The 22532-nt window shown below is 49.1% G+C and overlaps 1 protein-coding gene across 2 annotated transcripts in view; it reads right to left on the bottom strand.

Annotated features, from left to right (window-relative positions):
- The window catches only part of Nkain1 (sodium/potassium transporting ATPase interacting 1), a 41063-nt gene extending 32104 nt beyond the window's left edge, over positions 1-8959 (bottom strand). Inside the window, exon 1 of one of the 2 annotated variants that reach the window (XM_028759779.1) lies at positions 8752-8959. In XM_028759779.1, coding sequence (XP_028615612.1) covers positions 8752-8805 — 54 coding nt within the window. In that variant the 5' untranslated portion in view covers positions 8806-8959. The remainder of the gene's footprint in view (positions 1-8751) is intronic. The other variant, XM_028759780.1, reaches the window with a different exon arrangement.
- Positions 8960-22532: the final 13573 nt, after the last annotated feature.

Raw genomic sequence — 22532 nt, 5'->3', positions numbered from 1 at the left:
ATTTTATGCTACTTGGTACTGTCCTCTCAAGACCCAGCATCTGGTAGTTCCAGAAATCAGGGTCGTCTTTAGATTTATTATATATCCAATATAGATAAAATATATATCAGGCCGGGTGATGGTGATGTACACCTTTAATCCTAGCATTCTAGAGGCAATGACAGGTGGATCTCTAAATTTGAAACTAGCCTGGTCTACAGAGTGAATTCCAGGACAGCCAGGAATACATAGAGAAACGCTGTCTTGGAAAAACAAAATGACAACAACGACAAAAAATGTCTGTCTCCCCCCACCCAGGAAGTTCTCAGTCACCAACTGGCTACCAGCCCCAACCCAGATGGCCAATGGCTTCTTTTGGGAAGGGCATAGGATGAGGCTGAGGTAGGCTCTATGTAGCCCAGGCTGCCCTTGAACGTACAGTTATCATCCCAGCTGGGCTTCTGTTGTGTCTCAAAATACTTATAGAGCCCAATACTCTCTTCCAATTTCCCATTTCACAGACTGGGACTCCAGGTCACAGCTGAGGGCACACCTCATGAGCCAGCCCGGCCTCAGGTCACAATCTTACAGTCCTATGAGGCAGCTGCTGTCATTACCACCATTTTACAGATCAAAGAGCAAGCAGCAAGCCCACATGATCAAACAGAACCATTGCTCCATCCTGCTCCTCCAGCCCCACGGCATCTCAGACTAGCAGAACCTTTTGCCTCTGATCCTCTGCACTCAAAGGGGTTTCCTTACAACACAGAGGCAGGTTATGATTACCTCAGTTTAGAACAGCACAGGTGGAAGCTCAGAGATTGTCTTGCCCTTCGCTACAAAAAGGCAGCACTGGAACACAGAGCCCAGACTGATCTCAAGCCGGTGTTCCCCGAATCCACACCTGTACCCCTGACATCCACCAGCTTTTCTGAGATGCAGGACCAGGAGACTAGAAACTTACGCCCATCACTAACAGCTCATTCCAAACCTCTGTCTTCAATCTTCCACCCTGCTGGAAGAAGTGAGTGTCCAGAAGGCAAGTGTGTACTGAGGCTCAATGTTCTCTCAGTCTGAATAACGCCCTCTAGGTCAGGGCAGGAGGCACAAGGCATTCATCCATACTCCATGGCTGGGAACCTCCTTTTCCTTTTCCTTTTTAACAAGGTCTCATGTAGCCCAGGCTGGCCTCAGATGCAGTCAAGTATAACTTGGCTTCTGATCCTTCTACCTTAACTTCCTGAAGTATGCAAGGGCCACCACATTCAGTTTCTATGGTGCTGAGTCTGAACCCAAGCTTCATGCATGCAGGACAGCAGGCTTGGCACCAGTGCCTTTACCAGCTGATCCATTTCACTGCCCCCTTGTAAGAAATAGTACTGTAGGAGGTGGAGAAGAGGCTCAGCAGTTAAGAGCACTGGTTGCTTTTCCAGAGAATGTGGGTTCGACTCCCAGGGCCCAAGTGGTGGCTCACAACTACCTATAACTCCAGTCCCAGGGAATCTGAGGCTATCTTCTGGCTTCTGGGGGTACCAAGCATACATGGTTCACACACAAGCAGGCAAAACATCAATACACACAAAATAAAACAATAAATATGTGTGCGTGTGTGTATATGTGTGTACGTAATGGGAGAGGCACACGTGCCATGGGGGACAAACGACAATCAGGACAACTTTGTGGAACTGATCTCCCGCTTTACACCTTTACTGGGCACTGGGGATCTCTACCAGCTGAGTAATCTTACTGGCCTCTTAGCCTGTAGTTGTTTCATTTCCGTTTTGAAATAGAGTCTCACTATGGAGCCCTGGGACTCACTCAGAGACCAGGTTGGCTATGCTACAGACTCACAGAGATCCTCCTGCCTCTGTCTCCTAGAATGCTGAAAGTACAGACGTCTACCACCAAGTCTGGTTTTTCTCTGTGCTTTCTGAGACAGGGTCTTGTTATATAACTCTGGCTGTCCTGGAACTCACTATGTAGACCCAGGTAGCCAAAACATCAGAGATGCTCTTACTTCTGCCTCCCAAGTGCTGAGATTAAAGGCAGGTGTCACCACATCTGGCTTGTGTGTGTGTGTGTATTGTGTGTTTGTTTAAGACAGGATCTTACTCTCTAGCACAGGCTAGCCTGGAATTCATGATATAGAGCAGACTGGCTTAAAACTCTCAACAATCCTCCTATCTCAGACTCCTAAGTGCCAGTTTTTAGGCATGACCTGTCATGAATCATGCATACATGACCTGTCATGCATCTACTATTCATGTAGTCATGAATGAACCAGATAACGCCAAGGGACAGGCATCTAACACAATGCCAGGCGCAGGTTCATGGCAGACACCACATAGAAAGAATTATTCCCCACCAAGTCCCATATATTCCATGTAAGGAAATCAACTCTTGGGCATGGTGTGTGCCTATAACACCAGCATCTGGGACAGGGAAAGAAGGGGGTCAGGAACTTGAGGTCAGCCTGGGATGCACGAGACCCTGTCTTAAAACCAGCAAAAATCATCCCGGTACTTGGAAGGCAGTGGCAGAAGGATCTTTGTGAGTTTGAGGCTAGCCTGGTCTACTGAGTGTGTTCCAAGATAGCCAAAGCTACACAGAGAAATCCTGTCTCAAAAAAACCAAAACAAAAAACAAAAAACAAAATTAAAACAAAAAACAACCAAACAAACCCAAAGCCACAGAAAGAGGAAGCAGAGGGGGAGGGGAGAGGGGAGGGAGAAAGGAAGAGTTAGAAGAAGAGGGAGGCGGGGCTGGAGAGATGATTTAGTGGGTGAGAACACTTGCTATTCTCCCAGAGGACCTGAATTCAATTCCCAGAACCTACATGAGGTGGCCCCCAACATCTTGTAGCTCCGGCTATAGGCAGATCTGACACCTCTAACCTCTGAGGGCACCTGCACTCACACACACACAATTAAAAATAAATCTTTTAAAAAGTAAGAGGGAGGTGCCAGGCAGTGGTGGCACATGCCTTTAATCCCATCACTCTGAGCTCAAGGCCAGCCTGGTCTACAGAGCTAGTTCCAGGACAGCTAGGGGTACACAGAGAAACCCTGTCTCAAACCTCCCCCTTCCCCACCAAAAAAAAGGAAGAGAGGTGCTGAGGACTATGGCAAACATGGATCATTTATGGGCATGAAAACCTTTGATCTAGGCAGAGCTGGGCCAAGTGCTTGTCTAAATAGCATTGACTGCTGCTCTATGTCATAGGTGAGAGGGTGGCAGCAACACTTGCCTGATTTCTGACCCCTGCCATTCACTGCCAACAAAGTCACTCTCCTGCCCACCCTGAGAAGGGCCTCAGTTTGTCCATCTGTTCAAGGGAGTATATCTCCCAGCTTTGTTCTGTCTACAGGGGACTAAGGAACAGAAGTGACCTGGATAATTTTACACTTCCAACTCTGAAGCCAGCTCAAGGACCTCAAGCCTCAGGCAAAGAGTCAGATCCTCAGAAGGAGGCAAGAGCTTACAGATGCTGCTTCTGTGGAGCCCAGGCCCCGAGAGCCGCCTCCCTCCATTCCCGCCATCACTACCGCTAATAACGACATCCATCAGCTGGACGGTGTTTCACGCCATTACTCTCAGCTCAGCTGGAAGCCGAGTTATTTCCCCCTCACCCACCCAGTACCTTCTGGAAAGCAAACAGCTTTCCAGGAGGAGGCAGGGGAAGGATAATTCCAATATTTTTCTGAGTACCTACTAAGTGTCTGGCACCTGGCTAAGAAAAGCCTTTCTACCATTCTGTGAGGAGGGGAGGAGAGTTAGAAGCTGGGTCCCATGGAGAATGTATCCGTTCAAGGTCACACAGGGTTGGGACAAGAACTACCACAGTAGGAAGCTGTTGCTAGCACATAGTGGGGGCACTATGCTCGAGACTCTGAACACCTCATTTGAGATGAGGAAACTGAACAATGGAAATGTAGATGTCGTGAGTTTTTTCCAAGAGGCAGAAGAGGGCTGGCATTCAAGTTCTGTCACTAGCTTGGTGACCCCTGGGCACCTCAATTTCCTTATCTGGAAAAGGGGATAATAAAACCATCCGTCCCACAGTGAGGAATTAGGATAATGCGAAGGGTAGAGGCAGGAAAATGGCTAGCGTTTATTGATCATTTAACATGTACCAGGCACTCTGCCAAGCACTTTACATATGTAAGCTCATTTGCTTAAATGAGGTAATGCATACGAAGTGGTTAGCACAGGCCTCCTGAAACGGGAACCATAATGATGATGATGAAGAAACCAATGACGAGTTCCCGGGGCGACCGTCCGGGTTCATCCCCTTACCAGAAGAACAGAGCCACCGGGGGAGCTCGGGAAGGAGGTGAGTAGGGAGAGAAATATGCAAATGAGTGAGAATCCAGGAGCGAACTGTATTAACAGGTCAGAGTGCTACAGTAACTAGAACCCAGGAAACCGAGGGTCCTGAAAGGTTCTGAGACCAGAAGGGAACTACAAAACCTCATACCTGCCCAGATGTCCGCTCAGATCCCAGTCAAGCAGAGCTGGGAGCCCAGGAGCCAGGCTTCAAGTTCTCCGCACCTCACAGATGGGGAAAACACAAAAACTAAACAAAACAGGAGACACAGCGGAAGGAGATGCACAGACAGGCAGATGTCAAGGTCAGAGCAGGGCTAGAACCCAGTCTTCCTGCCCCTCAGTACACGACCCCTTCAATGCTTGAGTTATAGTTCCAGCGTGACAGCCCCTATAATAACCCTAAGAATCAGAAACTTGGAGGCCAGGAGACAGCTCAGCCGATACAGTGCTTGATTGCCACAAAAGCATAAGGGCTGGATTTTAACCCTCAGCACCCACGTAAAAAATCTGAGGCTGGAGAGATGGCTCAACAGTTAAGAGCACTGACTGCTCTTCCAGAGGACCTGAGTTCAATTCCCAGCAACTACAACCATCGTTAATGGGATCAGATGCCCTCTTCTGGTGTGTCTGAAGACAGCTACAGTGTATTCCTATACATAAAATAAATAATTCTTTAAAAAAAGAAAGAGAAATCTGGGTGCAGCTGTGTGTGTGAGGCAGAGACAGGGGCATCTCTGGAGCCCGCTGGCCTGTGAGGTTAGCAATAGAGTGAGGTCTAGGGTCAGTGAGAGACCCCATGAGGTGGAAAATGTGCAAGAGGCTGAGGGGAGCACTGAGATCAGCAACTGGCCTTCACAGTTTTTATGTATGTGCACTCTTGTGTGCACACATCCTCATGAACATGCACGAGTGCGCGCACATGCGCGTGCACACACACCACACACACACATACACACGTGCGAGCATGTGCATGCACACACAGAGGAACTGTTTATGGAACTGTTTATGACAGATAGCAAAGCTGTGCTTTGGAGAAGGGACGTGGCAGACTGGTGTGGTGGCACACGCCTGTAATCCCAGCACTCTGGAGCAGAGGCAGGGGGATCTCTTTGAGTTGGAGGCCAGCTTGGCCCAGGACAACCAGGGCTACACCGAGTAACCCTGTGTCAAAATAAAAAAAAAAACAAAAAAACAAAAAAACAAAACCCAACGACAGGCCACCAGGATGGCTCAAAGGCTAAGGGTGCTTGCTGTTCAGCTTCACAACTTGAGTTTGATCCCTAGGATCCACAAAGTGGAAGAGAACCAACTCCTGTAAATTGACCTTTGACCTCCACATGCATGCCATGGCATCTGCACACACATACACTAAATAAATTAAAATTAACAACAGCAACAAACAAGAGAGAGAGAGAGACAGAGACACTTATCCAAGATCACACAGCCAGGAAGTGACTAGGTGACAGAGGGAGCTGGAACCCAGGCTTTGCTCAAACGCCAGAGCCTCAATTATTCCCTGCACTTGTCCACCTCAGTGGCACAGTCCTGATCTGCTTCCTCTAATGCTCCATCCCCCGTGTTCTACCCTTTGCCCAAAAGAAGTCTACCCCAAACAAGGGTTTGCAACTAGCTTGGAAAACGGAAAACAATCGTTTTTCTTAACGTTTTCAGCTAAAAAATATTTAACTCTCACCGTAATACCTCAGTCCTCTGGATAAGAAAGCTGGCCGCCTCCTCCCCTCAGGCCGGCACATTCCCCATCCTGAGAGCACATTCTGGAAGCTGCCAGGCTGCAGGGGCTCTAGGGGGTTCGTGAGTGACATCTGGAAGGACCCTCTCTGCAATCAGCTCAGACAGAGTAACAGAGCCAAGAGACCAATTTTCAAGTCCCCCCGCCCCCCAGCACATCCTAAATTGTCTCATGTAGCCCGCACAAGCTGCCCAAGCTACCCAGGCAAGGCGTGGGAGATGTGGAATCCCACCCAGGTCCTGTCTAAGCTAGCTCTGTGCTGGTGGAAGAGCTGGCATCACTTGTCTGGGAGAGCTTGGAGGCTGGGAGATCCCCTGTTCTGCTTCCCAAGATGGGTGAGCACCTCCCTAAGGGCCCCAGTATACCAAGGCCAGAGCTTCTTAGGCTGTAGCTAAGGCAACAGAGGAGGCTGGTCCCATGCCTGAATCTTAGTTCCTGGATCCCTTTGAGCAAGTTACATCACTGGGTCACAATGAAGGTTAAATGAGTTAGCTCATGGAAGAGCGTTCCCAAGAGGAGCTGGCACCCAGCGAATTAGTAACAGCACTCGAGAGTGAACAAGGGACAAACCGATCACAGGCACAGAGAGAAGAAAGCGACACTCTCCACTCTCTGAGTGTTCGTTTACGCACTTCATAACATACACCCTTTGTTTAAGTTTTTAAAAAAAATGTAGTTTAAGCTGGGTGTAGAGGTGTACACCTTTAATCCCAGCACTCGAGATGCAGAGGTAAGTAGAGCTCTGTGAGTTCGAGGCCAGCCTGGTCTATGGAGTGAATTTCAGGATAGCCAGGGATACATACTGAGAGACCACTCTCTCAAAACAAAATAAAACAAACAAACAAACAAAATGTAGTTTAAAACTTAAGCTAGACATCCTGTAATTCTAGCCAGTAATCAGGGGCTGAGGCAAGACGGCTGAAGGTTCAAGACCAGCCTGGCCTGAAGAGTTAGAACATGTCTCAAACAAACAAGAACAATAAACACAACAAGTCAACAAAAGCAAGAAGACATCCCTGGGGCTGGAGAGATGGCTCAGCAGTTATGAACGCTCTGCTCTTGCAGAGGACCTGAGTTTGAGTCCCAGCTCATACCACCTGTAACCCCAGCCTCAGTGGGCCCGATGGCTTCGTCAGGATGCTGTGGGCACCTGCACTCACGCATGCAGATGCGGATGCACAAAATTTTTAAAAATAATAAATTCCTTTTTTTTAATTAAAGAAGGGGAATTCTCAAAAAGTTTGAAGATTTCTTGGCATTTTATGGTCCTGAAAATAGATAAAGGAAAATATTTCTACTTTGAGCCCAGATCGGCCAAATAGCCAGTTCTGCATTTAGCTTACCAATATTAATGAGGTGTCAGGCACTGTCCAGCTGCTGGGGATTTAGCGGGAACAAAATGAGCTATCTCTGCCCTTTCCGAGTTTTCATCCTACCTGGTGGTGATTAAGCCCCTCTACTGTCCTTGACAATGATGCCTGACAGACCAGGTGGTCTTGTGAGGGGAAATCACCAGGATACCAATGTGGGGGAAAGGAGGTTCTAGCCTGGCCGAGAGGACAGCAGACGTGGGGCTGGTGACTCAAGGTAAGGTGAGAGGACAGAGGCCACCTGCACACCCCACTCAAAGCTTCTCCACCACCCTCTGCACCTGTAGGGAGGCAGGTGCAGGCCGGAAGGCAGACCCAGACCACGGGACCCACAGTAATGAGGCCCAAGTGCCCCAGGCCTTCCATAGACCTGATGCTATCAGCAGTTCCTACACAACACTGTCTTAAGAAGAAGCAAAGCCGTGTTGGACCACAGTTCCAAGGGAGGCAGGAGACCCCTGTCTCTCCTCTATCGCGCTCCCAATATATAGGCCAGGACCTCAGTTACTCTTAGCCTTAGGATTCACTCTGCTGCCCTCCAGTCCCCCAAACTGGGGCCAGCACAGAGCCCCCAGATGCTCTGATTCTTCCCAGGACACTCAAGTGTCCTCATCCAATGGCACCAAGGAACTCTTTACCTGACCCCACCCCACCCGCTGCTGATAGAACAGATGGCTCATGGGACGCTGGAGGACTCGGTGGCCAGACTAAAGCCACAGAGTGGGTCCGGTGCCTGCCAGGTCAGGCTGGCCCACGATAGATCAATTCCTGGTTACCCTCCTCAAGAAGGTAGCTCTCCATCCCAAGCCACCCAGTCAGGAGGGTGCTGGGAGGCAGGAAAGAAGCACAAAGGACGGCTGAGGGTTCTCAAAGAGTCTCAGGTCCCACCACCCAAACAGGAAGCAGAAATGGCCAGAGATCTAAAAACATTCCAGAGACGAACACAGGAGCAGAAAGAGACTTTGTGAGAGACGCTCACAGGGGCGGAGCCCAGAGGGATGAGGTACCCACGGAACCAGCGATCTGGAGGGGACGTGCCGGCAGGGACCTCGCCGAGTGCACAGACCGGCCTCGGACACACCCCCAGCCCCAAGGGAACCACAGTCCCGGGGCGCAGCCCCCAGCGGGAGCCCACGCACAGACAGTGCGAACGGACGCGTGCAGCCCGGGAGCGTTGGACCGTGCGCGCGAGCGCGGAGCTGAGGCAAGAAGCGCACACAAAGGGACAAGCCGGCCCGCGCGGGGCAGGCTCCGCCCGGCCACCCCGCACCCCGGGTGGCGCCCACGAACCGCCGCTGCCCCACCCCGCTCCGCGCCGCTCACCAGCTGCAGGCAGCAGAAGGCGACCAGCGTGCAGCGGCCGCTGCACTTGCCCATGGCTCCTCCTCGCGCCGCGCGGGGCCGCGTCGTCCCGATGGCGCCCCGGGGCGGTGGGGCCGGAGACTAGGGCCGGGTCCCCAGAGCCGCGGCCGGCCGCCCGCACCCCGAGTGCATGGTGCGCCCGGTCCGCGCGGGCTCTGCCGCGCCTCCTTTGTCTGCGGCCGGCCGTCGGCACACCTCCCGCCCGCGGCGCCGGCCAGCGCGCAGCGGCCCCCGCAGGCACCGAGCGCGGCGCGGTGCAGCACTGCCCAGCTGGGGCAGCCGCCCGGGCGCTCGGCAGCCGCCGCTTCCCGGCCCACCACGTGGCTCGGCCGCCACCCCGGAGGGAGGCGAGGGAGGGGCGGAAGAGCGAGGGGGCGGGGGGAGGGGAGGGGCGTGGAGCGAAGTGGAAGAGTGCGGGTCCTGCGCGCTGGCAGCTCTGGGTCGGGTCCAGACTGCTGTTCCCTAGCTGTGTCACCTTGGGCAGATCACATTACCTCTCTGGAACACCCCCCCCCCGGGGGGGGGGAGACTCAGGAAAAAAGTAGGGAAAAAGTCCCTTGCAGGTAGTCCTGTAAACAGAGCGGTAGCCCTTAGCTTGGCCAGCTGAGAGAGTTGGAGCCACCCGGCCTGGGGAGCCCTGGAGTTCCAACTTGGCCCTTTATTTTCATTTGGGCTCTCAGCCCAGCTCACCAGCCCTCCTGGTTTCCCGGCCACATTTTCTTTTTCTCTTTCCTTCTCCTGATGTATCTTGGGTTTCTGGAAGTCAGAGTGCGCTTGAAGCACTCTTCCGTTCCCATGTATCTTCATAGCTCAGGGACGGGACAAGCTGGGGTGGGGGTTGGGGGGCAGGTTGGCTTCTCAGAGATTCTCCTGGTTCAGCCTCCCAAGTCCCAGATAAATACGTTTTAAAACACACAAGACAAGTGTGAATAAAAGCCCTGGATTTGATCCCTAGTACTGTCAACAGTGACAAAACAAAAGGCCTCTCTGGTTATTCCCAGAGTCAACCATCGCACTTGCTCAGAACCCTCTCCTGCGTGGGCGCCCACACGTGCTCGCGCGCACACCTCCACACCCCCCCACACACACACACCGCCTAAGCAACTGTGATAACAGTGGGGACTCTTCTCAGCCACTGTTAGGAAATGGCAGCTGTGTCCAACCAGTTTTCATGACTAGCTAGGCTTCCTGGAGTCTGTCTAGGAGTCCCTAAAACAATACGCAGAGCCTAACTTTACGTGGGGACTGGGTCTCAGCTTTTATCAGTCTCCAAAGAATCCTTTTTTGGAAAAGAAGAGCCAATTCATGGCGATCCAGCCGGGGGAGACTGGTTCCCCACAGGATCCCCCAGAGCTTTCAGGTGAGCCCACATCGGTTCCCTTCCATGCGGACAGTGTGCTCAGACTCCTATGGACATTTAGTCAGCCCTCACGGAGCCAAGTACTGGACACGTGCTGTCTCTCTCCTTACAGTGGCAGGGTTCTGCTCGGCTCTCACCAGCTATGCCAGCCTCTTGAATCTCCCAAATGTCACAGACCCAAGGCCTGACCACCTCACTCAAACTACCCTCTGTCCCAGGTCATTTATTCCACATCCTGCCCTGCTGAATCCTGAGCTCCCACTCCCTCTGGCCCCTCTCTGCTTTTAGGTTTGTTTTTATTTATTTACACTGTATGTCTATGTTTGGGTGCAAGCATGCTAGAACACCCTGTGGCTCTCACGAGTAGAACCATGAGTCAGAGTTAGCTTCTTCCATGTGGGACCCAGGGATCAAACTCAGATCTTCTTCTTCTTTTTCTTCTTCTTCTTTTTTTTTTTTTTTTTTTTTTTGAGACAGGGTTTCTCTTTATAGCCTGGGCTGTCCTGGAACTCACTCTGTAGACCAGGCTGGCCTCGAAGTCAGAAATCTGCCTGCCTCTGCCTCCCAAGTGCTGGAATTAAAGGTGTGCGCCACCACTGCCAGGCTAAAACTCAGATCTTCAAACTCAGTGATAAGAGTCTTTACAAAAAGCCATCTCTGAGTCCCAAGGTTGTTCAGTTCTGGGATCCCCATGTGCAGTGCAATGGACTCTGGTTCATCTTTAGCGTTTCAGCCGAGGCCTCACCGCTTGACCCTTGGTCACCCAGGGAGGTCCCCTCTCTGGCTCACTGCAGCCTTCGATACCTCCATGACAGCTCATTCTAGAACCTTCTTAGCTTCCTGAAGTAGATTGTGAGCACTCTGATGACTCTACTTTGGTGATTTACCTTGGCCTCTCCAAGCCTTGGAACATGGCGGGACTCTTTGTGAACAGACTCGGGCGGCACAGCTGTTACACATCCTGTGTCTTAATTTGGGTTACTATTTCGAGAACAAAACACAATGATCAAAAGCAAGTTGGGGAAGAAAATGTTTATTAGTTTATGCTTTCGCATCCATAGTCCATCACTGAAGGAAGTCAGGACAGGAACTCAAACAGGATGGGAACCTGGAGGCAGGAGCTGATGCGGAGGCCGTGGAGGGGTGCTGCTGACTGGCTTGCTACCCATGGCTTGCTCAACATGCTTTCTTACAGAACCCAGGACCAGCAACCCAGGGATGGTCTCACTTGGAATGGACTGGGCCCTCCCACATCAATCACTCATTAAGAAAGTGTTCTATAGGCTGCCTGCTGCCCAGTCTTATGGAGGTATTTTCTCAATTGGCTCTAGCCTGTGTCAAGTTGACATAAAAGTAGCCAGCCACATGCTGCTTCCCAGTCCTGGGTCCCCGTGGGCACCTTTTTGTTCTGAAGCTTAAGGTTCTTGGAAGGAGCCAACACAACTGGACAAGCAAAGGCAGTCATTTCTGGCAAGAGGCTCAGAACTGGGGGTGCTGCGTGGGGGTGGGGCTTGCAATCCTTACCACGAGGGATGACTAACAGAGGACTAGGAAAGGCTGAAGCTGGCCTCACAAAGCAAAGATGGCCATGACTCAGAGCACACTCCCATTTCCTAAGTGGGAAGGTGGGATCCTGGTCAGGCCTGAGGGAGGTCGGCAGATGGGATGGGAAGAGGGTACTGAGAAGTCTCCTCTAACCCCCCGAGGCTAGGCAGCATCTGTGGCTTTCACTCTCTGGGCATGAGGAAACTGATGCCCCCTCCGCCCCCACACCCTGAACAGTTTTTCATGATCTGGCTGAGAACTCCCCCTCCTCTCACACTGAAGGGCTGAACGTGCTCACTAATTATAGCTTCTGGGACATTCTCTGTCACTAACCAATTCTTCAAACCAGCTGGGTGTCTGATGATTCAATTCACTTATGACTTGAAGTACCTGGGACTTAGCACAGACCCCCTACGGGCAAAGGATTCAGTCTCTCATAAGCCGGCACCCCTGCAAGAGGCCAGTCCCGAGCCCCTGGCTACCATTTGTCCTGCTGATGAACAGGCTGTCCATGGGGCTCCTACGACCCCCTTCTCGTGTTCCATAATTAGCTAGATTGGCTTGCAGAGCCTTGCAGAATGGGTCTATTATAAAGGATTCCAATGAATGCCAGATGAAAAGGCGTACCTAGGGTGGGATCTGATGGGGTCCTCAGTGTGGGCCATGCTATCTCTGTGGAGTTGGTGTGCTCAGAGTTCATCATCCTGGCAGCTCTAAAAGGAGTTCTTTGCTCAAGGGTTTGCAGGTAACCCATCTCCAGGACTTCTTTCCTCCAATCCTCAGGGAAGAACAGTGAATGGGGCTAAAAGTTCCAACCTGCTAATCACTTGATCTTTCTGATGACTCGCCCTCTTCTGAAATGACCCAGGGGCTGCCTTAGGCCTAGGACAGCTCCCAAGCATGATCGTGGAAGGACAGAAAGGTGCTTAGTGACTATCAAAAGATGCCCCTGGATACAGCCTCCTGATACACCCCTCTAATCCTAGCTCTCCAAAGGAAAAGGCAAGATTAGGGCCAGTCTGGATTACATAAGTCTTGCCTTTAAAACCACCCTAAATGGGCTGGAGAGATGGCTTAGCGGTTAATTAAGAACACCAAGTGCTCTTCCAGAGGTCCTGTGTTCAATTCCCAGCAACCACATGGTGGCTTACAACCATCAGTAATAGGACCCGATGCCCTCTTCTGGTGTGTCTGAAGACAGCTACAGTGTACTCATACATAAACTAAATAAAACCTAAAAAAACAAAAAACGAAAAAACAAAAAAAAAAAACCAAAAAACCAGAAAACAAAAACAAAACAAAAGTCCCCCAAAACTAAATAGCTATGCTTGGTGACACTGGTTGTCCCAGAAACTGAAGCAATAGAAACTGAAGCAAGAGAATTCACTGGAGTTTGGGTCCAGTCTGTGCTAAATAGTGACTTCTAATCTAGCCTGGGCTACAATGGGAGACCCTGTGTCATGTAACAAGAAGATAAATGTAAGTAAAAGACACTCCTGATGCTAAGCCGCTTCCTGGCACCCTCAAGGAAGGCCCTGGATTCTATGCCCAAGATTGTAACAAACAAGTCAGGTCCCTTTATCATGCAGGAGACTCCGGGGCTTTGCTGGATTCTACACTAGCCACTAAAGAACAAACCCTACTATGTCATGACACCTTGGTAGCTAGCTCTATAAAAACAAGGTGTGTGTATGTGGGGGAGGGGGGTGAGGATAGAGAGGAGCGTACAGAGACAGAAGGAAGGTCAGGATCCTAAATAGTGCTGCAGAAGTGACCTCTCCCAGGCTGTGAGGCCCTGCGTCTCCCGCATAGACTCTGCTGACAGCTGAGACAAATCTCCTTTCCCACCAGTCCTCGGAGGACACATGGGCTTTCAGCTCAAGTAGGCCCTGAGGCCAGCTGAGCTGGGACAGTGAGGAATGAGGCGAGGCCCTCTCCCAGCAGCCCCCGCACTGCTGTCAGGCCTTCAGTATGCTGCACTGAGCTTGTCCCAGGGCCAACAGCAGGAAGGAAGCAAATGGAGCCACCTCAGGCTGGGCCCTCCAGCAGCTCTTGAGTGTTTTCATGGGACTCATGCCCCCTGTTTCTGTCCGTTTCTTGTCACTGTCTGTCACCAGGTGCCTGGTCTTAGCAGTCTACTGGAACCTGAGGTAACCATTGTAGGCTCTCAGGAAAGGCCATCCTAAAATCACAAAGAGGCAGCTCCGAACAGTTTCCAGTGGTTATCAACCTGAACACTACATCTGAACACCCAGGGCCTCAGGCCAGGAAAGGCTAAGCCATAGCTCTGCAGGTAGGGTGTGTATGCGTGTGCATGCGTGTCTGGTGTGTGTGTGTATGTGTGTGAGTGTGGTGTGTGTGGTACATGTGGAGTGTATATTATGTGTATGGTGTGTGTGTGGTATGTGGTGTGTGTATGGTGTGTGTGTGTGTGGTATGTGTATGGTATGTAGGGTACATGTGGTGTGTGGTGTGTGTGTAGTGTGTGTGTATGGTATGTATGTGGTATCTGTGTGAAAAATGTGTGGTGTGTGTGTCTGTAGTATTTATGTGTGTATGTGATGTGGGGTCTATGTGTGTGGTATGTATGTGGTGTTTGTTGGTGTATGGTGTAGTGTTTGTATGTATGTATATGTATGTGTGTATGTGTGTGTATACAGTGTAGTGTTTGTGTGTATGTGTGTGGTGTTTGTGTGGGTGTATGATGTGTGTGTATGTGGTGTAGTATGTGTGTATAATGTGGTGTTTCTGTGTGTGTGTGTTTAGGTCAGAGGACAACTTTTGGGAGTGGGTTTTCCTGTCTGGCTTAGAGGCAAGCTCCTTTACATGCCAAGCCAGCTTGCCAGCCGTGACATTTGTTGGAGACCACTGAACCCAGGACTGGCTGATAGGACAAGCATTGCTGCAGCCACAGGGAACTCCAGGTAGCACCATTTCTAGTTTTTTTTTACAGAAGCTAAGGATGAAACTTAGGTCCTCATGCTGTGTGGCAAACACTTTTAGTGACTGAGTTCTCTTCCCAATTCGCCCTTCCTCTTTCTTTTGATGGGGTCTTGTTATATAGCCTAGGGTGGGCTCCAAATCTCCTGCCTCAGCCTTCTGAATGCTAGGATTACAAGTGGACCACCAAGCATTAGATGCTTTGTTTTTGTTTTTCATTAAGTTTGTTTGGGGTTTTGTTTGTTTTGTTTTTTGAGACATGATTCCTCTGTGTAGCCCTGGTCCTGGAACTCACTCCGTAAACCAGGGTAGCTTCAAACTCAGATCTGCCAGCCTCTGTCTCTCACTAGCCATGTCCTTGCCTGTGGCTTTGCAAGGCAGCCCTTTGGTGTGCAGAAGCCCCAGTTTTCTCTTCCCTCAATGACTGTGTGTGGGCAACCCTTAGCAAGAGCATGCTCAGTTGGGGACCTCGAGTGCACAGCACCAAGCGGTTTGTGGCAGCTTTTTCCCTAGGATGATGTCAGAGCTTCCAACTGTCTTCAGAGCCCTTTGCAGGACCAGTGGTTCCTAAAGCTGCTCACCTGTTACTCCCCCAGTGCAGTATACAGCCAGCCTTGCACACTCCAGTCAAGGCAGTGCTGAGCTGTGCTGCCGTTTACCTTGAGAGACAGCCCTTATCCCCAGCTTGCTTCTGTATCCACAATCTCCGCTGCTGTAAGATTTGTCTCACATAGGCAGGTGGTGGTGGCGCACACCTTTAATCCCAGCACTTGGGAGGCAGAGGCAGGTGGATTTCTGAGTTCGAGGCCAGCCTGGTCTACAGAGTGAGTTTCAGGACAGCCAGGGCTATACAGAGAAACCCTGTCTCAAAAAACAAAAAAAAAAAAAAAAAAAAAAGATTTGTCTCACAAACCATTTCCTCAGTGAAACTTTACCTAAATCCTCTCTAGCCACTACCTTCTACTTACAGGGAGGCCTCTGGAAACATCTACTAGAGAATCTGTCAATCTGTCTGTCCGTCCGTCGTCCATCCACCCATCTACCCACCCACCCACTCATCTATCTATCTATCTGTCTGTCTGTCTGTCTGTCTATCTATCTCACTTTGTAACCCTGTAGACCAGGCTTGCCTAGAGCTCACAGAGATCCACCTGTTTTTGCCTACCATTCTGGGATTAAAGGTGTGTGCCACCAAGCCTAGCTTTAATTTTTGCCTAAAAAGTTTTCAAAAAAGTTGCAGGAGGTTGGGGGTAGAGCATGGGCTTTAGTCAAACTTCTGGACTCAGTCCTCATTCTCAAAAAGACGGAAACCTCTACCTGTGCGATCTGTGTGCCCCGGGAGTTCTCTCCCTCTGGCTTCCCCAGCTAAAGTGAGGAAGGACTACTATGACCACGAATGGATTTACAGGTTACAGGGCTTTTCTGATCTACGTTTTACTGGGGATTTTTTTTTTTTTGAGACAGCCTCACAATATACATATAGCCCCAGTATTTCTGTAACTTAGATTAGCTTCACGCAAGGCAATCCCCCTGTCCCAGCCTTCATAGTGCTGTGATTATATGTGTCTTGTATGCACCAAGACACTCTGCTTTTCTTCTTTATGAGGTGCTAGGGATGGGACTCAAGGCCTTATACACTTAGCATCAAGTACTTAGCATCAAGCTGCCCAATAGCCGTTGTACTTGGGACTTAGAGGCATTTTCAGGGGCTTATTTTACACAAAGTCCACAGTCCATCACACAGGGATGATGATGGTGATTCTCTGGCTATGCTACATTCATGATCAACCAGAGGCTTTGATAGATTCTGAAGCTTACACAGCATAGGTGAGACACAGTGCTTTCTTGCAAGATGATGGATAACAGTCTGTGTGTGTGTATGTGCATGAGTGGGTATGTGCATGCATGTGCACGTTGTGTGTGTGTGTGTGTGTGTGTGTGTGTATTTGCATTCGTGTAGAGGGGCATGGAGACGGGCTGGCTTTATGTTGCCCTGTGGTATAGTTACAGGATGGCCAGCACTAGTGTTCTCAATTGTGATCGACCCTTGGAACCACCTAAGGAGCTATCCTGAGGCCCTTCTCCAAGATTCAGGTTTAGCTGTTTAGGGCACAGCCTGAGTCTGGGATTTTTAAAGGCTCCCTGGGTGATTCCAGAGTACATTCAAGATGAGAAGAAGCCATTAAGGTCCACACTGTGGTAACTGGAAAGGCTCCAGCTAGGTTAAAAGTCCCGTCTTTGGACTTGTTGCCTCGTGTGATAATACACCGCAGTGCTGAGCCTTAAAGGTCTGTGGATAGGGAAGGATAGCGAGGGAGTGAATAGAAGCCTCTGCGGTGTCCCTCAGAAGGGTTAGAAGCACCAGCGCTTGCTTTCTGGACACAATGCTTCTGGAGGGGACTCAGGTGCACCAGGATGCATGCTGGGAGGTGTATAATGGCTAAATGCTTGTCTACCATATCAGGTTGGGGTTGAGCCCAGCAGCACTACCAAAAAAAAAAAAAAAAAAAAAAAAAAACTACTTAGAGGACTTGTCCAAACAGATTGCTAAACATCTCTCTTTCTCTCCCTCCCCCTCTCTCCTCTCACTCTGCTCATTCATCCCTCCCTCCCTCTTTTCCTCTCTTTGTTTTTTTTGAGACAAGATTTCTCTCGGTAGCCCAGGCTGTCCTGGAACTTGTGCTGTAGACCAGGCTGGCCTCAAACTCACAGAGATCTGTCTTCCTCTGCCTTTGAGTGCTGGGATCACAGGTGTGTGCCATCACCGCTTGGGCTTTAGAATTTACTTTTTTTTTTTTTTTTTTTTTCCAAGACAGGGTTTCTCTGTGTAGTCCTGGCTGTCCTGGAACTCACTCTGTAGACCAGGCTGGTCTCAGAAATCCGCCTGCCTCTGCCTCCCAAGTGCTGGGATTAAAGGCGTGAGCCACCACTGCCAGGCTAGCATTTGCATTTTTAAGAAGTTCAGTGAGTTGTGACTGCTGCTGCTGGCCCAGGAAAGTGCACTCTGAGAATCACAACTCCTAGGTTATAAACTACTTTTATGGCATGCCTGAAGCTCTGGCTTCAGTCACCTGTACTGAAACAGAATAAATGAATGACTGAATGAATGACTATCACTGTTCTAAAGCAGGCTTTCTCAACAGCATCACGAATGACTTTCTGGAGCAGCAAATTCTTCATGCATCCTTGGTCCCTGCCTATTAGACATCACAAGTATCTTTAAATATTGTCAGATGTTCCCTAGAGGACAAAATTGACCTAAGTATAACAGCAATGGAGTCTAGGTGATCTTCAGAGTGAAATGAAAAAAAAAAAAAACAAACAAACCCAAAAACCAAAACAACAACAAAACAAAACACCCTGAAGCCTAGGAGTCTAGTACAGCCCAGGGCTCAATGCAGAGGGTGGGGGTTCACTCAGGATGCTTGAAGAGAAGAGACCTATGCAGGGGTGGGTGGAGACAGCTTCTGAGAACAGAGTGCTTTATATAGAAAGAGGCTGTCATGTTAAACTTGCCCCTCCTCCCAGTAAGTACACTTTGGCCTGGGATATTAGCTATCTAGTCTCAGGCTCTTGATTTGTTTTTGGGTTTTCACTGCAAACCCGGGACCTCATCCACAACCCCAGTGAATCCATCCCAAATCCCTTAAAAGTCTTGTCAACCCAAGTTTCTGACAGTTTCTCCCTAAGGCTTAAAATTCCTACAGCCCAAACTGTTTATAAAGAAATTTACCTCGGTTTCACTCCATCTTGAGTCATGAAGAAGCAGCAGACTCAGGCCAGATTGAAGTGGTGCACAGGCTTTTAATGTCAGCACTTAGGAGGCAGAAACAGGCAGGTCTCTGAGTTCGAGGCCAGCCTGGTTTATAGAGTGAGTTCCAGGACAGCTAGGGCTACACAGAGAAACCCTGTCGCAAAAAAAACTCATCCAAACAAAAATACACAGACACAGACACACATACACACACACAAGCAACATCAGGCTTCTGGACCTATTGGTTAGCAAATACTGTGGTTTTAATGTGTAGAAGCAACTAACAGCTGGTTCTGGACCAGCCAGCATCTCTGCCTCTCTGATTATAGGGGACAAGGATGACTGGAACTCCCTCGTTAGGGGACTCACCCCAGACTGAGGCCACTGACATTCCCACGGATTAACCTCTCTTCCCTGAAAGGGTCAACTGTCTCTGTACAACCAGAGGAAGTCAGGAAGACAGGACTGTGCTCTAAAGAAGTGTTTGTGAATGAACTGTTTGAGGGGGGATTAGGGATGGAACTGGGGTTGTAGGTGTGTGTGGGGGTGGCTAGAAACAATGACTTAAAATTCACCTCCCCCACAATTCAGCTCACAACAAGCCAGGCAGTGAAAAAGAAGTTTGGCTCTGTAAGTGCCCATGGTATTAAGTGCTAGAGACTGAAGTCATAAAGGGAAATTAACTGAAAGCCAGAGATGCCATTACTCATTCGAGAGTAATCTATCTCTCCCAAAGTGAGGAGACAATTTGCACCCCCTGGAGATGTTTTATGCTTAAATCTTTATTCCCAGGCTAGGGCTTCTGTTCTCTTCAATCCTAAATGGTACTGCCATTTCCTGCTAATGGCTCCTGGGAAGGGGCTGAAGTTAGAGGAAACACCTGCAGTCTCCGAGGCCTTACACCCTCCAGTAAACTCTCAGGAGGCTGGGAGACCTTTAGTGCAGTGTCAGGGGCTGGTGAGAGGTCTCAGTAGGTAAAGCGTTCTCAAGCCTGACAACCTGAGTCTGATCCGAGGGATCCACATGGTAGGAGACAGCCAACTGTAGGTTACCTCTGACCGCCACGCGTGTATCTGGCATGTACTCACCGCCCCCCCCCCCATCCCCGCACATAGCCTGGTGACCAAGTCTAACCTGTGGAACCCATGTAAACGTGGAGGGAATCCACTTCACCAAGCCGCCCTCTGATCTTCCCATGTGTCAAGTCACAGGTAGCCACACATGCATAGCATGTGTATAAACACACAATGACATGAGTAGAGGGGACTGGACTGAGGCATGTGGACCCTGTGTTAAAAAGGGTTAGAGGCCTGGAGATGTCTCGGTACTTGGAAGCACTTGCTGAGTTCAGATCCTAGCACACACATCAGGTGGTTCACAACTGCTTTTAACTACAGCTCCCCGGGATGAATGCCCTCTACTGGCCTTTGTGGGTATTGCATGCACACGGTGCACATACACAGAAACAGACACGCACATAGATTAAAAATTATATTTAGAGCATATTGAACTTTTTTAAAAAAATCAAGTAATATTTTTTACTTATTCACACAGGGGTTATAAACACAAAAAGGCAGTATGTGGGAAAGGGAATAACACCGGAGCCTGGGTGTTCAGGGGGAGTACAGATATCTTTTTTTTTTTTTTAAATATTTATTTATTTTATGTATATGAGTACGTTTTCACTGTCTTCAGACACACCAGAAAGGGCATCAGATTCCATTACAGATGGTTGTAAGCCACCATGTGGTTGCTGGGAATTGAACTCAGGACCTCTGGAAGAGCAGTTCATGCTCTTAACCACTGAGCCATCTCTCCAGCACCGAGTACAGATATCTTTCAGAACAGGGTATCGGCTGGGTGAAGGTTCAGGGGACAGGTCACTATGACTCTGCCTATGATTCACTTGTCCTTATCTAAGTTGGTACTATCCACCAAGGCTACCTATTTACAAGGTCTATGACTACTCAGGCTGGTAAATTTCCACAAAAGCTGCCTGTTTTCAATAGCTTCTAGGCATCTGTTTCAATGTTTTTCCAGAGACCCAAGACTTTGTATTAGCATGCATGTATGACAGGCCTATTGCTGATTTTAGGCCTATGGCTGATTTTAGGCCTTCAGTATATAAACAGGGCTGCCCTGACATCTCCTCCCTTCTCTAAGTATAGAAGGGCCATGGAGATTCTAATCTTGCGTAGGCGCGAATAGAGGCCTGATCTCCCCCTCCCCCCAAAAAAGTTTAATATGCTCTAATCTAAAAAAAAAAAATTATTCATCTCACTAAATAGCAAATGACTCATAAGTGCTTTCTTCATACAAGAAATAAGTACACAAAACACACTGTTTGCTTACATCAAATGTCAGTCTGTGGTAGCAATAAACCTATGCAGAAAACTGTGATCTATATGAACCAATTGTATAACGTTCTAAAGAAAGCAGAACTAGTCTAGAGTGATAGAAAGCCATCTGGGGCAAAGGGACAGTAGATAACCTACAAGGAAACACATGGAAACTGTGTCTTCACTGTATTGATGGTAGTGTGGTTTCAAATGTGTGTCAAAACTCACTGAACTATCCACTTTGAATGTTATATTTTATTTGTGTAAATTATACTTTAATAAAAATACTCTATAGCATTTAAAAAAATTACATTTAAAAAGGGGTCTTAAGCTACCTGTGATTTCTGTGGGGGCACGGAGACAAGGCTGAATGCCTATTGGGGCCACATTTCTCCTGGAGGTCATCATAGCCATATATGCAATTAATTAGTGCTCAGGCCTGATGTGATGTCAGAGTTTCTGTATGACAGGGGTTCTTTTATTCTTCCACTGTTTTGAGGCAAGGTCTCTTGTGTCATGCTGTGTGGGTGCTTCGGGCCAGCCGGCCTATGAGCTTCAACAATACCCTTTGTCCCCAGTTCTCATCTTGCACCACTACATCTGGATTTTTATTCAGTTTCTGGGGACCAAACTCAGGCTGGCCTCCAGCTAGCTATGTCGCAGAGCATGACCTTGAACTTGATTCTCCCATCCCCTGGTTCCAAGTGTTGGGAGCACAGGCATGCTCCATGTCTGGCCTGATCTTACAGCACACAGTCCTTTGTATGGTAAGGCTCAGAGTAATGGAATGAGTTCCATGCTGGTTTTTTTGTTTGTTTGTTTGGTTTTTTTCGAGACAGGATTTCTCTGTGTAGCCCTGGCTGTCCTGGAACTCACTCTGTAGACCAGGCTAACCTCGAACTTTCGAACTCAGAAATCCGCCTGCCTCTGCCTCCCAAGTGGAGTTCCATGCTGTTTAATCCCATCTTCCCCAAATGTATTTGACAATGGGATCTTCAAACTCTGCGTCTGTGGGACACACCTTGGAAAACCTCAATCTACAGAAGTGAGCAAGTCCCGGACATTTATGGTCTCTGGGAATAAGAGAGCTCCTTTCATTTGCTGTCCCTGTCTCTGTCACACTGAGGTACACCACCATACCCTCAGGACTGTGTCTATTTTCAGACAGCCCTCCTCATATCCTCTGCCCCACCCAAGCATAATCACAGCATCTAGGATGCTTGCTTGTTCTCTCGCAGGCACAATAAATCGCTCCCCCCTGTGTTTCCAGTGTGCTTTAGTCAAACTTCATTCACTGTATTACAAGTAATTGCTCTGAGAGCCTTCCCATACCGCTGGCTTCCTCATTAATAAGTTAAATAAATCTCTTGCATGTGCTCACTTAAAAAAAAAAAAAAGCGGTTTATTTCCAACAATGTTCTCTACTGGTTGTGCACTTTTCATGGTGACAAGGACAGGATGCTTTCTGTCTCTATCCTCAGCAATGATGACTTTGGTTGTCATATAACAGGTGTTTGTTGAATGACTATGCTCTAAACCCAGGGTAGCACCTCTTTGTAACTTAGGATAAATATCATTTAAGATCATAAGCTAAAAGTCTAAACCCAAACATGCTCAGATAGGAAGACTTTTTACTTTGAGACAGAAGTTTCTAGTAGAAGGCATACAACATCATTTCTCAATATCTCTGTCAGAGCAGGAAAGTCCGACAAGAAAATAGGATCATAAAAAGCCCCAGAAAATTAGACACCATCTCCCTGAGCACTGCTCGGGAAGCAGCATCCTGGCCAAGGGCAGTGACTGG

The sequence above is a fragment of the Grammomys surdaster genome, unplaced genomic scaffold (genome assembly GCF_004785775.1).
Source record: "Grammomys surdaster isolate TR1022 unplaced genomic scaffold, NIH_TR_1.0 126313, whole genome shotgun sequence".
NCBI classification, from domain to species: domain Eukaryota; kingdom Metazoa; phylum Chordata; class Mammalia; order Rodentia; family Muridae; genus Grammomys; species Grammomys surdaster.
The sequence above is the reverse complement of the archived record's forward strand: the minus strand, read 5'-3'. Positions and strand labels throughout refer to the sequence as shown.